General features: G+C 37.7%; 1 protein-coding gene across 1 annotated transcript in view; it reads left to right on the top strand.

Annotated features, from left to right (window-relative positions):
- The window catches only part of BANK1 (B cell scaffold protein with ankyrin repeats 1), a gene marked incomplete at its 3' end in the record, with an annotated part of 120938 nt that overhangs the window by 9535 nt on the left and 92327 nt on the right, over positions 1-19076 (top strand). The window contains 2 exon segments of the mRNA XM_008933279.3: positions 17405-17553; positions 18708-18846. Of these exon segments, the coding sequence (XP_008931527.2) occupies positions 17405-17553; positions 18708-18846 (288 nt within the window).

Here is a 19076-nt window from a genome sequence, read left to right as displayed (position 1 = left end):
AAAATAATTACTAAGACCCAGTTTCATGGATGGAAAGTTTTCTTGTGTTACATGTAAGAGCAGAAGTTCCCTTCTACTTTTTCCAACCCAGATAAAAAAACCGTAATGGAAGGACTAAAACCATCTGGTTTTATGTGTTTGCACATCCATAGAAACTAGAAGCATTAATGTAAAATTAGCACTTCTGGAATGTAAAAAGACTTCTTCTCTGAGGGTGAGAGGCACTGAAATGGCAAAGTCTGTGTACATGGTTTAATTTAACCCAAAATTTAACTTTACCAGGCTGCACAATGAAAACAGGAAATAGCTTTAGAAAGATGCATGAGCCACTTTGGAAAGGCATAGTAAGTTGGGCACTGGTTTCAGGTAGACAGCTGTGTGTTTTCCTTTGAGAGCATATTTACTACTGCTTCTTTGTAGTCTTTAGGTCTCTTACCTTCTCTCAACTCTCTCTATTTAGTCAAGATTTTGTCTAGTAAGCAGAACACTGTGCTTCTGTCTTTGTTACCTGCAAGGTGCCATTTTATTGGCATGGGAGCTTGTGCTCGAGAAAAAAATCCTGAACTTCAGGATGGGTACTCAGACCTTAACCTAATTTTGGATGCACATGAACATCAAGAATATTCTTTTGAACACTGGGGTAGAGACACCCCAGCTGAGTTGGAGTGACCTAGCTGGATGTCCCTGCTGCCTTGTGCTTGAGCAGGTAAGCTTAGGTATACTATAAGGCTTTCAAACCTGCCCAGGCTGTGTCTGCACAGTCTGGCTATATCAGATCAGTGTTTTCAAAATAGCATTTCAGATCTCCTCTTCAGTATTTAATAACCTCAGTATATCTTTCAGACTTTAAGTTGTGGGCTCATTAGAGTTGTCCATTTTGGTTTCAGAAGGTACTGTTTGTGATTTCCGACTGTGCCTGATATGTAGCTTCAGATTGAAGCTTCTCAGCAGTTTTTTAGTGGAATGAAAGCAGTGGGTCTATACTCTGTGTGTATGTATAGGAAGGAACTGGGCTCAGAGACCATCAGTTGACTCATGCACAGGAAATTGCAAACTTTTCTGCAAAGATAAACAGTTTCCTAGAAGACACAGGATGGTTCTTTGCTTAGGTCTATGCACTCACAAAAGTATTTATTACATGTGTCCTTGGAAATTGCTTCCAGTGTAATGCCAGGGAACTAGTAGGTGTTCAAATGATCTTTGCTTTGGCAGCGGTCAATATCAGCAACTTCAGAGATTAGTACAAAGCTGAATTAATGAATAGTGTGTGCATCTTTACCAGGGATGCATAGACTGTGGCTAAGATCAGACAAGTTCAATTGACTGAACTAGATCCAGGACTGGGAGTAGTGTCGATGCCTGGTGCTTCAGGGCATAAGCACTTCCTTCACAATTATAGGTGAGAACTGCTCTGGCCCTGTTTTTTTCTGTGCTGGTGTGCCCTGGCCATCAGCAAGGCCAGCTTGGATCAGTGCTTGATAGGAGACCTCTGCGCTGCTCTCTGTTGCACAGTGAAAGTACTGTGAGATTTGCTTTCATTTGATTTAAGTTCTGAGAAATGAAGATGAGCATGGGTTATCATTATTTACCTTTGCTTAAAGATAATAGTGTCTGTATTTATGATACTCTTCTGTAGAATCCTATTAAGCTCTTAGCCTTTGTGATACTTGTGACAGGGATTTTGACAGATTACGCATCTGGGAAAGAGATTTTCCCCTTATAATAAAAATTATTTGCCGAGGGGTTATTGACTATATGAGGATTATTTTTTCCTTTGGAGTGATTTTTTTTTTTTGGCCTTTCTTCAGGACCATGCACTCACAAGATTTCCCATTACTCTTCATATGAATCATCATCTTCAATCACTTTTCATTTTCAGTGTTTGTCCCTAGTCCCTTATATTTCTACCTTTGGAGATAGTGATCAAAACACTTTTGTGTATGTTCTTCATGGTTTTCAGTTCCCTTTTTTTTCCCCTGAACTTTTCATTGCTCTTAACTTGTTCTTCTAAGCATTTGTACCTTCTTGTCTCCTCAGTATTGGCAAGAGCTGTCACTCTACCAGTCTAAAAATTTAGTAATGTGCTTTAATTATAATGTCCCCACCACATGTCTTCCACTGTAACTAAATTCTGTTAATCCCTTAGGCAAGCGTGCTGTTGAGGTCCTAGGTCTAAGGGATGCCAAGGCTCAGGAGTTGCTTGCAGGTAGTTAGAACAACTACTGGAAAATCGATGCTAAATTAGGTTGTTACCTCATAGTTCTAGAGAGTGTTAATAATGGCATAGCTTAGGTGCAAGTAATCACCACCCTTCCACTACAGATTTCTCCATACTCGGGAAAGTTCATAGGCAAGGTAATTTTTCAGTTGTCTCTTCTTTCCTGGGTACTATTCCCTTTGCACTTTCCCTACAGTCTGAGATGGAAAGAGCACAAAATAAGTCTCATGCCCCCCCCAATTATTTCACCTACCAGATGGTTTCAGTTTCATCTTCTTGGAGCAGGTAGGACTTTACCTCTTAAAATTTTATTCTAACTCTGAAGTAGTTTATATGCCAAAAATTCGAGGCAAAAGACAATGCTAATTAAAGTGCTAAGTAGCACTAAATAAAATGCAAGGGGTTTTGTACTCAGCAGAGAGCTTGTTTGCCCTGTAATGTGATTCAAACACAAAATCTGAACGGTTTGTCATTCTTGTTTGAACATGTTCTTGGAGGAATAAAGGGAGAACTGAGACATGGAAACTGGCCTTTCTGACATATATTTCCTAAATGGTGACAGACTTTATTGTATTCATCTTGTGCATGAAGAAGATATTTTTATTGTTGTCAAAAGATTCCTTTAGCAGCACTTGTTCATAAAATATTTCACTGTTTGAAAATGCTGCATTGAGATTCAGAGTTGGTTTTGAATTTTGTGTAAGGGCCTATTGTCCTAAAAGAAGGTAATCCTCAGGGAAAGAGGAGAACAATCAGAAATTTTATTTTTCTGTGTTAACATCTAAGATGGTCCAATGAGACTCTAAAATTCTGACTTTTCTTTATCCGCATTCCCTAATGTTGCTGAAAGTAGAATCAAGAGACGTATTTTGTTTGCATCTGTCTTTTCCTTTTTCTTTCCACAGCTTCTCCTTGGTCTACTGAACTGTGTACCTCCTTTTATATTAATTGACATACTTTCAATGTATTCATTCAGTACCCTGGGGTATTAGACAAAACTGGTGGGTTTTGTTTGGTCCTGAAACACTTCCGCTTCAAATTCAGGCAACCATGTGTTTAAGCAAGGGATTTGTAGATATAGACATGTAGTTGCATCTGGAGTAGTTAGCTTAGTTCTTTCAATGTCCTGAATTTCTACTGCAATTATCCTCGGTACTGATGATGCAGAAAGAGAATAGGACTTATTTAATACAAATAATGTTCTGTGACTCTGTTTCTAAAGTGAACTGACACTTATTAAACTTTTTGGTGGGACTTCTTGGTACAGCTCAAGAGTTGGAGGTATCTGAGGTGCTTGTTGATTCTTCCTGCCGCAGGTATCCCTTAGTCTTCTTGCTGTTTTATTAGATGTCATTGTTTACCATTGTTTACAGCTCAACAAAACTCTTTTCACTTTCACTTCCAGGCTTTCCTCTAAGCAGTGGTATCCTTTTTTTTTTCTTTTTTTTTCTTTTTTTTTTTTCCAAAATATGAAGAGAATTTACTTATAAAAAATTTGATATTTGACAACTACTCATCAAACCTACATGTATCTGTTCATTATCTGCTATTGTACTGAAAAGTGAGAGGTACGTGAAGTAACATAACCCAACTAGAAAATGCTGTCCACAGTCTTCAACAGCCCAGGAAAAATTCTCAGAACAAATATGTAACTTTTACCTGAGACAGCAATATGCCGTTATTTCTGATTGCTTACCTAAAAAGTATTCCGTGTACCTGCACACACTTTTAATGACCGAGAAGATTAATGTTAAGAGAACTGCTTTTGTAAGTACTAGTAAGGTATAGATGTGGAGTAATGAGATACCAGCATTGGGTGTTTTTCTCTAACAAATAAATGTAGGACAAACAGGCTGGGAGTTTAAAATAGGGCTTAACACATGCAAATCTTCAGACCACTTCAAATATGGGGCCAGTTTCCATTGTTCTGGTCACAGGAAAAGAAAGAAATCATTCTAGTTTTACCATAGCTTTCATGGTATCTGTTTCCTGATTCATTTGTAGTACTGTGGCATCAATTTCATTTGAATTTGGGTATAACACTGAATACTGAAGTAATGCTTCACATTTTGAATCCACTGCTTTGCTTATTCTCCTGTAAAATTCTCTTTGTATTGGTACTCAAATACAAGTAACCAATGATGATGGCTGTTCTTAGGCTGTCAGCAAGACTTGTGCTGATGAGCTAAACCCCTTAATTTAAGTGGGAACTTTACCATTGGCTTCAATGGCCGTCTCACCTAGGTTTTGACACTGACTTTAAGTCTATGAGAAAATGAAGCTAAAGTGCTAATAAAAACCAAAATTGAAGAAGAAACAAAATCATTAGAACTTTTGGGTTTGTTTGTTTGTGAATACTGAACGCTGTGTGGTTTTGTGTGTGTGTATGTGTGAACTAAAGTTTTGGCTGTAAAGACTTCTCCCATGAACATGCAAGATTGAGTAAAAAGAGGAAAACAGGTAGGTGATTATGGTGTTGTTCACTGACAGGGGAGGTTGCAGTAGATGAACCCACAGGGTTGTGCATCTGTTTAATCCTTCCCCAATGTATTTACATTCAGACACTGTATACCACTGTTGGTGTTTTAGGGCAGTGAGGTCATTTGCTTATTACAGAGCACCTAAAATGACAACTAAATTTTTTTATTAAAATTAAAATAATATGTTTGACTATATCATAAGCAGAAGAGCAGAAGAGACATTTTGTTATGTGCTGTGGTATAGCCCTCATTTCCATTTTGCCCTGCCAGTGAGTCTTTGAATTGCTCTGTAGGGACTGCTAAAATTAAAAAAATCTCTTCCAGAGATTATATGTTTCTCCATTCCACAAAGAATGATTGTTGGGATGCCAGTGCAGAGATGGGGGTTGGAAAAGGGAACGACTGTCAACAAAATCTGGTTAGTGTCACTAGCTTGTTTCCTCTGACACGAGATCCTGGCTATTTCAAACTGGAAGGGAAACTGGAGGTGGCAACCATAGATAGGATGTTGAGGCTGTCATCCCTTGCTGTATAAACTGTTTGAGTTCTTTGTTATTCCTTCTCTTATTCCTGCAAAATCCAGAGAAGACTTTATTTGTTAGGAGGTTTCTTAGCAGCTCATGTTTCAAGCTGTCTAGCTAGTCATGGTAACCTGTACCCTTAGATTCTGAAGTATGTGTCATGTATGTTATGTTTTTTCCTCTTATTTTTGACACTAATTGGATGAAAACTGCTTACACCTGGAAAAGTGAGCGCACTGACATCTTGAAGTGAATGTTTTTTAGCAGCATTTAGGACAAACTCCTAAAAGGTTTGTTAATAGTATAAGTCAAATGACTAGAACATAAGTATTACTGCAATGACATGTACTAATTTAATATACTGTGACTTTACTGCTGCTTATTTAGTTTATAATTTTTTTATTTTTAAAATTAATGGATTTGTCATTTTCAGTCTACTCTTTCAAGGTTTGAAATGGACATCATCCAAATTTATGTCTTGCTTATGGCCCAGTCATCAGTCAGTATTTAGTTGAAGTTGTGAGGCTATTTCTAAAGCTGACAAATAATTTAAGATTTCCAGCAAGTATTTTTGCAGGTAGAACTGTAAAATGACTGTGTCAATCTGTAGTCTTACCACGTCCTTCATCTAATGTATTATTGACTCTCACTGAGTTTTGCGCTGTGGTTACTAATCACAATTACTGAAAAGGTATCATTGGAAGGCGTATAGAGAAGAGCTCTGGAAATGCATCCTTTGTATATTTTTTGGCACACAAGTGTCGTTATAACAAAATTACTATTTGTAATTTCACCATGATGTATTTCTGTTAAATAAGTCCCAGCTTTTTGGAAATAGGATTGAATAAGAGTTGTTTTGCAGTCCAGACTAAAGAAATTGTAACACTTATCCCTGAAACAATGAAGTATAACACCTATTTATGTTCATACTAGAAAAATAGAATCACATCTTGCTCTTGGTCTCTGTGTACTTACTTAAATGGCCGTGGGTCCAGAACTTGGTCCTGAAAATGTTGTTACGGTATCTTATACGGATGAGAGAGTTGGGCTTGTTCAGTCTCAAGAAGAAACAAATGAGAGGGGATCTTTTGAATATCTATCAGTATCTGAAGTGTCAAGAGGATGGAACCAAACTCTGCTCAGGCTCTAGAACAAGAGGCAATGGACACAAACTGATGCACGGGAAGTTCCACCTGAACATGAGGAAGAACTTCATTACTGTGCAAGTGACTGAGCACTGGAACAGATTGCCCGGGGAGGTTGTGGAGTCTCCCTCACTGGAGATATTCAAGAGCTGTCTGGACACAATCCTGTTTAGTGTCCTCTAGGATGACCCTACTTGAGCAGGATCATCCATTCAGTGATCCTGTATTGGAACGGGCGCTGTTTAACATCTTTGTTGTAGGCACGGAGAGTGGGATTGAGTGCGCCCTTAGCAGATTTGCTGATGACAGAAAGCTGCGTGGTGCAGTCAACATGCTGGAGGGAAGGGATGCCATCCAGAGGGACTGTGGCAGGCTTGAGAGGTGAGCTCACACAGACCTCATGAAAGTCAGCAAGGCCAAGTGCAAGGTCATCTGAAATTTCACATAGATCAGTACTACTCACATTACATTTGCAGCATTTTTCATTGAGAGCCACTGGCTGGGAGAAGTCCTGGCATCACAACTTAAATGACATTTGCCATCATGGTTTGTTTATAGTTGTGAAAACCTATAAAGGGTTGTAGAAGGGATAACAGATTGGCAAACTCTCAACTTGCTTTTTGTAAAGAGCTACATACTATGTTTCCTTTCCCCAGTTCTTACTTAGAGAACTTTACTTCTGGATTGACAGTGTTGCAAAGTAATTGAATTAATAGCATCGGTATGCTTACAGATGGAAAAGGACAAGTAAGTTATTCCAAATTCTTGGGATACCAGTTCCGTACTGCTGGACTCTGAGGATACTGGCTCTGCACTGGTTTATCCCTACATACCTATTGTCAAGGTTTCTAAGGATGTCTCTCTTTGTCCTGTGTTGAATGTGCCATGGGTCAGTGCATTGAAGAAATTTGTTGCTATAAAAAAGGCTTTCTGGCTCATCATCCAAGTGCTGAATACCGCTGTGTTTCTCATTCATGAGTGTGATGTCCAAAAAATGAGACAGTAAAACAGGGAATGGTTAGAGAAAACAGAGAGTCCCAAGAAAAGAAAGGACTGAGGAGATGGTCCTCCAAACTACTTTTTTTTTTTTTTTTTAATAGGGGGAACTTGAAGAGCAACTCTAAGTCCATGTTTCCCATGAGCTGAATGGTTGATATTGTAATAAAGTGATTGGAGGATTTTCCAGCTAAAAAAAGTTCTGCATCAAAAGCAAAAATTTCACTTGAAAACTTTGCAGAAGTTGTCTAGACAGCAGTTCTCAGTCCGCTTTTGGCAGTCATCTCAATAGGGTTGATTGTCTGCAACCTTTGCAAGTTAGTTATGTGTATTTGTTGCTAAGAGGACCAAAGAGATTCTCCATTGCTGTGATGAGTGAAAGAGGCTACTAGAAATTAGGAATTCCCAATAATTGTATCCTGTATGTGAGGTTAAGACTGACTCACAAGTGAGTGTAAGGAAATATGTGGTCAATGTTCCTTCTATGGTGGTGCAACAGGGAGCAGTTATCTGATACCACTGCAGAACTTTGGAGGGAAAAGTAGCCCAAGAAATGAAATGATTACAGTTTCTGAGATTCAGTCTTTAGAAAGCCGAGAAAGGTAAGTAGTGTCAGGAAAAACTATAAACCAAGAAAGGGGTTTTGCTAGACCTTATAAATTCACAAAAGAATGGCACTTTATGTGAGGTCTTAAGTGGAGAGTGGCATGCTGAAAACTGCAGTTTGTTTTGTATATAAAGGCATTGTACAAAAGAAATGATGAGCTGAGAAAAGATGAAATTTAAGCTTGAACTGGAGTGAAAGTTGAACAGAAGTATAAATCTAAATGAGTAATCTAAAGCAATAAGGGTGGAAAGAGCAGTGAGTAGATGACAGGACATTAAAAAAATTACAACCCCCTCCCCCCCATATCCATTAAAGCAGAGATAGATGGGGAATGAGCAGGCGCTAACAATCAATAAGAAGTGATTGACTAAAGTGAATTGTGCAAGGCCTTGAGGGAAAAGGTCAGACAGTACATTGGAAAATGGAAAAACAATATGATCACCGAGATCCTTTGGGGAAATATGAGCTACAAGAAGATGCGAAAACTATTGATTTGCTATTGAGTGAGGGAAAAGATCCAGTTGTGGAATGCTAATGACCATGATATGCATGTATGAGGACTCAGTCCTGTAGGTGATAACTGATCAAGCCAGCTCTTTAGCCAGTCACAGCTGTTGTTATGTGTTTACTTTATGTCTGGTTTTTATAGAAGAAAAGAAGACTTGATTTTAATGCTAGGGAGCTGCATTTTGAGAAATTCCCTTGTGGTTCCTCAGGAAATTTTCTGTTCCTCAAATAGACATTATTTTTAATTTGTACTAAGGTAGAAAAGGGAAGCAATCGTACTAGGATCTGGGTATACAGCCTTGTAACCGCACAGATAAAATATGAATGCATTATTGTGGAATTGGTATTCATTATTTTACCTGCAAAATAGAGCTAACCTCAGATTTAGGTACCCATTAGGTGATATGCTGCTTCAGAAAAAGCTCTTCCCTTTCTGTGAAACAGCTTTGTCTTTTTTAACATTTGCCATTAAAGCTTGTATCCTAGCACTAATTAACTGAAGCAATTAGGGATGGGCAAGTGGAGCACAAAAGGTGATTTTAAAGGGTAATAGCTGTATGCCTATTAAGTTTAACAGCAGACATCTTTTGGTCCTGCTCAGAGATCTCATCAAACTAAGATGTATGTATATACTGTGTTATCTGTAGCCTTTACCAAAAAAAACTGGAGAAAGGCCAGCATTTTTTAGCAGAATAGATGGCATCTCTTCTGCAGAAAAAGAACCATGAGAATGCATATTCTTTTCCTATAATGCTGTCTAAAATCCCGTTTTAATAAAATGTGTCCATTCTATTGGATTAAAGGACATTGTCTTAAAAGATAAAGACCTCAGATTACTTTCTAACAAGGGGAAAATAAACAGGGGTTAGAAAGCAAGCATAGTTTTCAGATGTGTATAAAAATATCACTCTTAATTGTGTTCCTGAGAATGCAGTGTACCTTTTAGCCCACTTTAAGGGTCAATAGATTTTAGCTATTTCAAACTAAAGGTGGGAGTAAATTGCAAAGCAGCCTGTCCCCTAGTGAGTCAGTCTTGCTGACAACTCACTTTCTTTTTTCCTTCTTTAATACCAAATGTGTCTGGTGTGAGTTTTTCTGCTGACAGCAACTGTGGCAGCATGGCACAGGGAGATCTCTTAGATGGACAAGTCCCACATAATTTAGAGATGTACAGATCAGGACCAGCATCATAAATTTAATCCAGGCATTGATAAGAGCCCTGTGCAGGTATTGAAGCTCTGCTGTCAGACTAAGATACACTATTTGGTAAATGCCCTGCTGCAGTCCAAGCTAACTTCTCTTACCAATTGATTTAAGGGATGCTATAAGGTGGAGTATGTAGTCTTATGTCAGTACATGTTTTGATATTATTAAGGATTATGTATCCTGTACTTTGAGTAGTGGGAAGGCTGAGAATGCCAGCTACCAGTGTCTCTCCCGTCTCCCAGTGCTGTTGTTAAGGGACTTGAAGTTATGTTAAACTTCATGACCTTCCAGCCATGTCATTTTTTGACCTTTGATGACTCTAAAGAATATTCTTCATCAAGAGAATGTCTTCAGAAGTGGCCAAGAGAGGAAAGTTTGGCTACTCATTCCTTGAGGAATTTCCTCGTTCCTTGAGGGTTATACCTGTAAAAACTTAAGCCTTATTCAGCTTGAAATCTGAGCTCGTGCCTCCCTGAGGTACAGCTTGACTCTCAGACACTCTTCTCTAGCCACGTTCTTTTATATGTATGTATTTCAAAATGTAGCCCTGTACCACTTCTGTGTCCAAGCACAGTGTGCAGTTTGAGCCAAGCCAGTTAGGAGAGACTTCAATTGTAGTTTAGATGTAATAGAGCCACTAGGCAGCTGCAGCTAGCCCTTTTGGAATAATAAGGAAGTTCCAGGCCTGTTTTATCAGGCTAACTAGTTTTGGAGATCTGCTTAGAACTCTGAATGCCTGTACTATTGGTCCTTTTGTCTTCATTGGTACTTTGAGTCAGCAGCAGGAGGACAGCCTGTCTAAGTTGCAGCAGCACGTCTCAGATTTTGGGCAGTGTTTAGTGCTGTATAACCCTTCACTGAAACAGAGGTGAGATACGTGTGTGCTGATACCACAGAGAAATGGAACAAAAATGCCAAAGTGTTTTTACTGTGGTAGAACTCCAGTAATTCTGAAGTGGATTGAAGGACTCTTTAATAAAACATTAGGCTTTAATAACTGAAAACTGCTGGTGCATACAGAGGGCCAGACTTCAGTTTGCTTCTCCCTGGAGAAGTATGCAGAATGTAGAAACTGGAAATAACAGACTTGGGCTCCATCAACAGTTCTGCTCAGCACCCCGATGACCTCAGGCAGGTAGTAATTGTTTCTAAACGAATCTGTGTACCTAATAGTTAGAAACTCTTTGGGACAATCCTGCTACGTGTCTAAAGCACATCAGAGTAGTCATGTTCCTAGTGCTGCTGCTGAAGCTGAAAGTCATGGATTTGATTGCAGTAAAATAACATGAATTGATATACAGTGAAAGATAAAATTAGTCCCCAAAAGCCTCTAAATATATGTATTGTAGCCAAAGCACCAAGTCAAATCTTCCTTCCAAACCATAGACCAACGAGAAACTAGTTAATTGTTATAGTTTTAGATTGCCTCTGAATATACAGTTACAATCATGTGAAATTATATATAAAGACATGCCTACAGTTCCATCCAAGTTATTTCCGAAAGATTACTGATAAACTCATGGTAAATAGTGTTTTGCAGCTTTGGGGATTATTTGAAGGCAGGATCTTTTGCTTTTGCTATCAGATCCAATAAGGCTACACATAGTAAGACTTTTATATTCTCTTTAGATGCTTTCATGATGACTCCATTAGGCTACTGTTATGTCAGAGTGATAAATTGTTGTGTACAAAAACATACATGATAATAAAAGAACAGGTGGGCATGTACCATCACAGCAAATCTATCTTTGCCTACATGTGTATAGTAATTCATAAAAGAACAGATGTGGGGGGTTTCAGGGATTGCTGTTATGAGAGAGAAATAGATGTGAATGAAAGTTGCAGCACCACTGGTTGCTAAGATGACATAAACACCAACTCCAAATATTCAGAAAAGGAAAAACTGTTTTTCATAGCTTTTAAAGGAAGTGTCAATTTGACGCTTATTTGCAAGAAAAATTATACACCATAAATAAAGTAATAGAAGTATTTTGAAGACATGGGCAAAATAGGCCAGCTTACAGAAAGATACTGTTTTTGACAGAAGAACTCAACCATGCAGAAGAAACTGGGACTGAGAATGCTTTTGAGAAAAACAAAGATAGCTGTCAGTGTATTTGCAAAAGATAGATGGTTCAGCATAGAGAGAAGCATTATTTAAAGCTTATTCAGTAATGAATATATTTATCTTGATCTGGAATTTATATGTGATAGAAGAAGAAAGAAATTAAGACTTAAATCAGATGTTTATATGTTTGAGTATATGTTAATAATTTTGTGTGATTCTGGAAGCCTTTCCATTCCTAAGCCTTCTCTCACCATCAGTAAAAGAAAACTTCAGCAGAGCAGAAAAGGGGATTTGCTTTGAAACCATGTCTTAGAAAGTGCTTATGGTAGAAATGAGTAAATCCCATGTTCATGTGAGGAAAACAGGCCCATTGAATGAAGCCCAGTGTGGTGGATGTTTTCTGCCTCCCTGTTTCTCACAGTGTTTTTCAGGTAATTTATACAGCAATTTATGCAGTTAGAGGCTCCCTTTCCATCCCACTCTGCTGCATTCTCTACTGAGTTCATACAGCATTTACAAATACCCACACTTCAAGAGAATTATCTTTCATAAATGTCTGTGATAAACTTATGGTGGATTGCAGGAAGAATATGATATACATACATCTTTTTTCCTGATTTTTTCCACATTGCAGAAGGTTACTTTGCATCTTCTGTATGGCTCTACTTTAATCTATATTTCCTCAAGGCACTGACACGTGTTTGACTTCAGGCTTTTGAATTGCAAGGAGGTCACTTATGCATGAGAACCTTTTCAGTTTACCTCACAGAACCCAGTGGGACTGCCTCTGCTTTTACCTGATGTTGTGCTGGAGAGTGGGCCTACCATATAAGATGGGATGACTCCTGGACTTAAATGATCTACTGTAATGCTCTTTATTTTAATCTTTGATGCTGGAACACCCTGTCTTCCCTTTCATGTGGCAAGTTGGCCACATGTGCTAATTTACCCTTCCATTTCTTGTCATCTGCCTAACCTAATTTGCCCATGTTTCTCATCCTCTTGTATGATGTGTGATCTAGGGCTAATTGGGGACCTCTTCTTTAACACAGTTTCAGTTCTCCAGCTAGCATTGCTTTAGCAAGTCTTGAGGAAGAACTGAAATTTGTGAAGCTATCAGGCATTTTGCTTTTGTAAAACCAGCTTAATTTTGACTGAGAGATTCATTCCATGGGTAGCCTTAGAAAACATATAAATCTTTCATAAGTTTGTTTTCTGCTATTTTTAATGCCCTAAATCTGTCACATACATTGTTGACTCAAAACATGTAGCAAGTACCAAGTAAACAAAGACAGAGAATACTTACAATTCTCATGTAGGCTGCAATGAGGATAGCTAAAGAGTGTATTTGAAGTGTTAGAATTTGGAGGGGAAGGGGAAGATTGGACTTGGCAGGAAGGTTGCTTAGGAGGCATGGTGAAGCATTACTTGTTGAATACACAGGAGACTAGAGAGGCTTTATTAAAATTTCTCAGTTTATGTAAAGGAATGCAATTTCAAAGTCATGTAATGAATTTAGTTTAAAATGTTAAATTGAAAGCAATAATGTGTTCCAAAGGGTTTTGTGTAAAAGATACCAAGTTGATGTATTGAAGTTACGTGAATTAGGAGAGAATATTGAAGTGAAATTTAAAACATCAGCACTGTCCCCAATTAAGTGAATAGCTGTTACAGTAAACGTGTGTTATATATTACTATTTAAAATTAACTTAAATTTAAGATCAGTCCTTTCAGTGTGACCATAAGCAGTAGATATTTGTCAAAGTAAGCCAACGAAAGTAACCTGATGGAAATGAAGCATTACCCTCTATAATAGATAATAATTCCCAGTAGTACTGCCCTGATTACTCGAGGGAAGATTATCTTAGATTTTTCCTTTCTTTTTAGCTTCTAACTCTTAGTGTTGTCTAAGCATCATTAGATATAGTTAATAATTTCTTATACTTTGATCCTACAAGAAAGGGTCTGGTTTTATTCATCCATTATTTTAATAATTACTGCTACATTTTAAAAACCTCACAGATAGGTCACCATTATATAAAACATTAAAAGAACATATTCACCAAGCAACAAATACCCTTTAATAAATCCTCTCTCTTAGATATTCCAGCATGATAATGATGTTCCTTTTTTGTTTCTTTTAAGCTAATCTTCACCCTCAGTTGTAAATTCTTGTTAAATGACCATTTTTATTAAAGCCTCCGCAATTGATGGAGCTCCCTAGCCATTGCTTTCAGGTTCAAAACAAGAATGTAAAGAGGATTCATAGTGAAAGTGTCCAGAATTTGTGTTCAAAAGACTGATACCATCTTCTGCCCACATGAAACAAATGTTGTCTAAAGTGCTCCATTTGTGTTACTACCATTTTATTAATGTAGTATTAATACCTTTATGAGCTACATTGTTTCACTTAATGCTAACAAGCCAAGCCTTGCATAATCTCTGGCGTATTCCTTGTTCAGCATTGACAGACGACATTTCATATGGTTGCTTATGTTCCACATTTTAGGACAGATAGCGTGCAACTGCTGGTAGGAATTTGAGTGCCAGAGATGGTGGCTCTGAAGTTTGGTTATTAAATATATAGTAGTGATAATATAGATCGCTGTGGTTCTTGGACTGTTGTACATAGTTCATTGTTTGTCAGGTGGACCTGACATTTAGTGAAAGAGGTCTTGCTTGATGGTTTTTAGCAAATAAATTACTAACCACTTTCAGAGCCAGCGGGGGAATCCCTAATTCTCTTAAATATCCAGGTCTTTGATGTAAAAGCCAAATTTTTCATTTGTCTATTATTGATATAGCTGTGCTATCCCAATACCGATTGAGTTGAAGTTCTGATACTGTATTTAGATATCACAAGGCATAATAAAAATATTAAAATGCAATTAATAGGGGAGGAAAATGTTATCCTAATTTAAACCAACTTATTAGCGCTAGCATTAATGTTCTCAGTAGATGAATTATTGGCATTAAAAGGTAAAAGTGACAACTTTATCATCTTTGATAAGTAGAGTGCAGACTGTACAAATAAAGTTGTCATGAACTTCACATAGATTAGAATGCATCTGCATGATCCTTAAAGAACGATCACTGACAGACGGCTGACATCTGAGAATCCAGTGCCTACCAGATTTGTTATTCATTCCTTTCATTTTGTCAATCTAATAATGAAAGGTTTCTTGTCTCTGTGAGACTCCTTTGCCTAAACTGGCCAAAAAAAATTTCAGAAGCAGCATGCACCTCATATGAGTTATCTTCTGAAGTGAATTCTATGTGCTTAAGTGTAAGGTTTATGAGTGACTTAAAATATGAACACGTAATATTCCCGAAGTATGTGCTCTGGGTATACAGTATTATAGAATCATAGGGTGGTTTGTGTTGGAAAAGACCATCTAGTTTCAAACCCCTGGCCACAGGCAGGAACTCCTTCCACTAGACTAGGTAGCTCAGAGCCCCATCCAACCTGGCCTCGAACACTCCCAGGGATGAGGCATCCACAGCTTCTCTGGGCAACCTATTCAAGTGTCTCAGAACTCTCACTGTAAGGCATTTCTTCCTAGTATCTAATCTAAACCCACCCTCTTTGAGTCTGAAGCCACTCCCCCCTGTCCTATCCCTATATATCCTTGTAAAAGGTCCCTCTCCATCTTTCTAGTAGACCCTGTAAGGCTGCTGTAAAATATCCTACCTGTTTTCCTCAGCGAGGGTTCAGGACTTCCTTTTTCTGAAGGGTGGTGCTAAATGAAGTCTCATCTTCACAGTGATAATCAGAGAAATTAATGTACTTATATTTTGAGCTGGATTATTAAACTGCATTGAACTGTGTGTGGGCTCTCATTTGGTATCAAAATAGCCTTTGTTCAGTGTAGCCTATTTAACTTTTAAAATAAATCAAAGCAAATGGAATTAATACTACTTCTGTAAAGTATGTCTACACATAGGATCAGTGTAATTTTACCAATCTACACTGAATTCACAGCTTAAATTCAGAATTTTTTTGCCTTAAAGGCATGAGAGTGTAAGCAGGAGTAGGCTGGACAGATTTTACTAGCTAGTGGTTGTCACCAAACCCACCTACCTTAGATGTTCAAACAAACTTTAACTTCCTTGAGGAAACATGGAAAAATTACTGTCGTTTCTTTTCTATTATTATTTTGCCCCTTTTTTCTGAGATCTCTCTAACAATCAAAGCACATTTCTGGAAAAAAATGTCAGACATAGCATGCCCTGGAATTATTCACTCAGCAGGTACATTTACTATAGTAGTAGTTTATTAAAATCCAAGCAAGGCAGGATTGGTAAGGAAAGAGAATGTTCTGTATCAGATGAACTGGTGCATATGGGGAAAATAAGGGCAATCAAGTGAGAAAAGTAATTGTAAATTTCCAATACTGACACTGGCTAGAAAGGTTTCTGTGCCACTTAAGAGCACTGTGTGGTTTGTGTACCTCAGTCACTTGGGCACTTTTGCAAAAAAAACTCAAAATGGCTGTAATACTGTTTGAGCAAAGCCAAATTACTGCTGCTCTGTATTCTGCCCATCACTAATTAATTGTAATATTCTACATCCATTTAAGAGGAAAAGATGTGCCTGAAAATTTCTTTGTATCCTTGAATGTAATTGACTGTGAGTGTTTCATAATTTACAGTAATACAAGATACTGTGGGTGTCTCTCAGGATATTTTCTCATCAGCCAGTCAAGGTTTTAACTCTGAGTTGCATGCAATGATATCAATAATCTAACTAGGTGACTGCAGTATACCGAATAATCTTGCATGATGAAGAGCTACTGCAGTCCTTTGAGATGGGTGGTGAGAGTGTTTCATACAGGGTAATAGAGTGTCTGGAAAGGAGTAGTAATGACACAGCTGAGAAGTAGCAGGTGTGAAGAATACCTTTTCTAAAACACAGGCTTAGTCAGAGCTCTGCAGATGCAGTCGTCAGTTCTATTTCATTAAAATTCTGTGATAAGGTGAAGGATTCACAATGGCTCTTTAGCCTTTTCTGGTACAGCGAAACAGTAAAGAACGTGCTTGCAAGCTACTTGTGTGACTGGCATAGCATTTCCAAACCCAGATTATCCAATTAAAAAAATGTATGCCTTCCATCCATCATTTTGTCCATTAATGCAGGCAAAGACTCTGGAGGAAATCTGTGCCTACTCTCATAATTACCTGGTCACAGGTATTACTGCCCTCTTGTTAACCCTTCCTGCAGGTAGGTGGGTAGATGTTGTAAACATACAGCATGTTTTCATATGGGGAAAGGAAGAGTGGTAAAAGTCCCATTTTATCCTAGTGTATGAGAATCTGTTTTTCTGAGACTACAGAACTGGCTGATCTCTGTGACCTGGTTAGTCACAATGATTTTGATCTAAAGGCTGTGTCCCTTTTGGTTTTAGTAAGACAAACATATGAGCAGAACCTGTTCATATAAATTAAGGCTGCAGGATCAGAACTTCAGAGGCAAGCTCTTTGTCAAAGGGGGACACCTCATCACACTTATATTAAAGGAATTTTTTCAGGCTTTCATGCAGTGCCCTTAATGTGACTTCAAATGCCATATGAGTAATTAATTGGAAAACACATCACTGCTGTGTTTTGTTGATTTTGGATTATTAACAATGTTCTCATTCCACATTATTTATTTCAGATCACCAGACTAGCTCTGATATTAATTTGACAAATATCAGGGCAGCATCAGAAACAACAGACTTCAGTTCTAAAAATGAGGTACTTTCTAAAAGCTTGGAAACTAAGGAGCAGTCGATATTGGTGCTTCCAAAAAGAGTATCGTGTGAGGTAAGATTTTTAGATGCTAAAATTTTTGGGATAACGGTCAACATTTGTCTCCTCTTCCTTCTGCAGTCTCATTCACACTATATCTGCTATTTGTTTTCAAAATTGTAAAGGGGCCAAAAAGAAAGTGCACTGAGACTACAGTGGGATTTATTTTACCTTTGTGTCACATCCGCACTGCAGTCAAAAGATTTGCAAATAAAATAGTTTGGAGATAGCCTCTGAGGTATTTTAGCTCTACTAGATTTATTTGGCAGCTTGAGTAGAAGTATTACTGTCGTGAGGGCCTTATAGTTTAGAGGGAGTATGTAGTCAGGTACTTCTTGAGAGATATGCAGTATCTCTTGGCAAGAATCCATGATGGGTGTATGGGTATGTGCATATGTGCTCATACCATGAATTACACAAGTGCTTGTGTGAGCATGTACCTAGTGTGACTTTAAATTAAATCAGAAATATTTATATATATGTATTTGCATGCATATTCAGTGGACATAAATGTTCATATGTGTTTTTAATCAGTTGCTGTGAGAAATACGTGACAGTGTAAACAGAGGAAATACAAAATCCAGCACTGCATTCCTTTATATAAATGAGTGGCCATGGTCAGATATGGAGGTTGCAGTGTACATGGAATGTCACTCATTTTGCTTGCTATCTGTTTTTTAACGATGACTTACATTATTTCATTGTCGAGATCAGTACAGTTCTAAGGGAGTAACTTTCCCTCTGGTTCAGGAGGTAGTAGAGGGGTCTTGTCTCACATCGTCTGCTGCCTCTATCTTACTTTCCTGTCAGCTCACTGTAAGAGTTTAAGTGACTCTAAGGTTCTTATTAGGATGGATATCATTTTTCTAGACTATAGAGTGGCCTTAGAAAATGTAACAATTCACCTACATATGCATTTAAAATACTGTTTCAAGATATTGTTAGGTAAGCTGAATTTAAAATCCTACATTAATTGTGTCATTTATACTAAAGGTGTTTTTTAGTTAATTATTATCTATTATTTAGAGATAGCATCATGTTTTGGTAGTATGATTTTTTTGCATGAAGGTGTTGGTAAAGGAAAGTTCTTTCAATACACTTTCAATATAATTTTAAACTTTCAGTATAATTTTCTGAAGGACTAATGGGAACACATTTTAATTTTATAGAACCCTGGTGAAATATTCATTCTGTTGAAAGATGAAATAGATGATGAAACTCTAGAAATTGAATTCATATCAGATAATCAACAAATTAGAACACAGACAGCCTCTTGGAATAAGAAGGTCAAGTACGTAAAAGCCCTAGGTAAGAAAAGTATTCTTTACCTTTAAGTGAACTGAAAATTTTCAACTCCCTTCACTTCTTCTAAGTAGTTTCACTTCCTGCTATTTTGTAGGTGTTCCCTGTACATGAGTTTTGCATACAGAGCTTTTATTAATAATGCAGAGAAGCAAGGCCTTGTGATTTATGGGAAGCTAGGTTCTCTTAGGTTGGTTTTCTGTGGTTAAATGGCAGGTGGCAGTCTTAAAATGTCA

This window comes from Manacus vitellinus, unplaced genomic scaffold (assembly GCF_001715985.3).
Source record: "Manacus vitellinus isolate BGI_N305 unplaced genomic scaffold, ASM171598v3 scaffold_0_pilon, whole genome shotgun sequence".
Lineage (NCBI taxonomy): Eukaryota > Metazoa > Chordata > Aves > Passeriformes > Pipridae > Manacus > Manacus vitellinus.
Note: the sequence above shows the minus strand (reverse complement) of the source record. Positions and strands in the feature narration are given on the sequence as shown.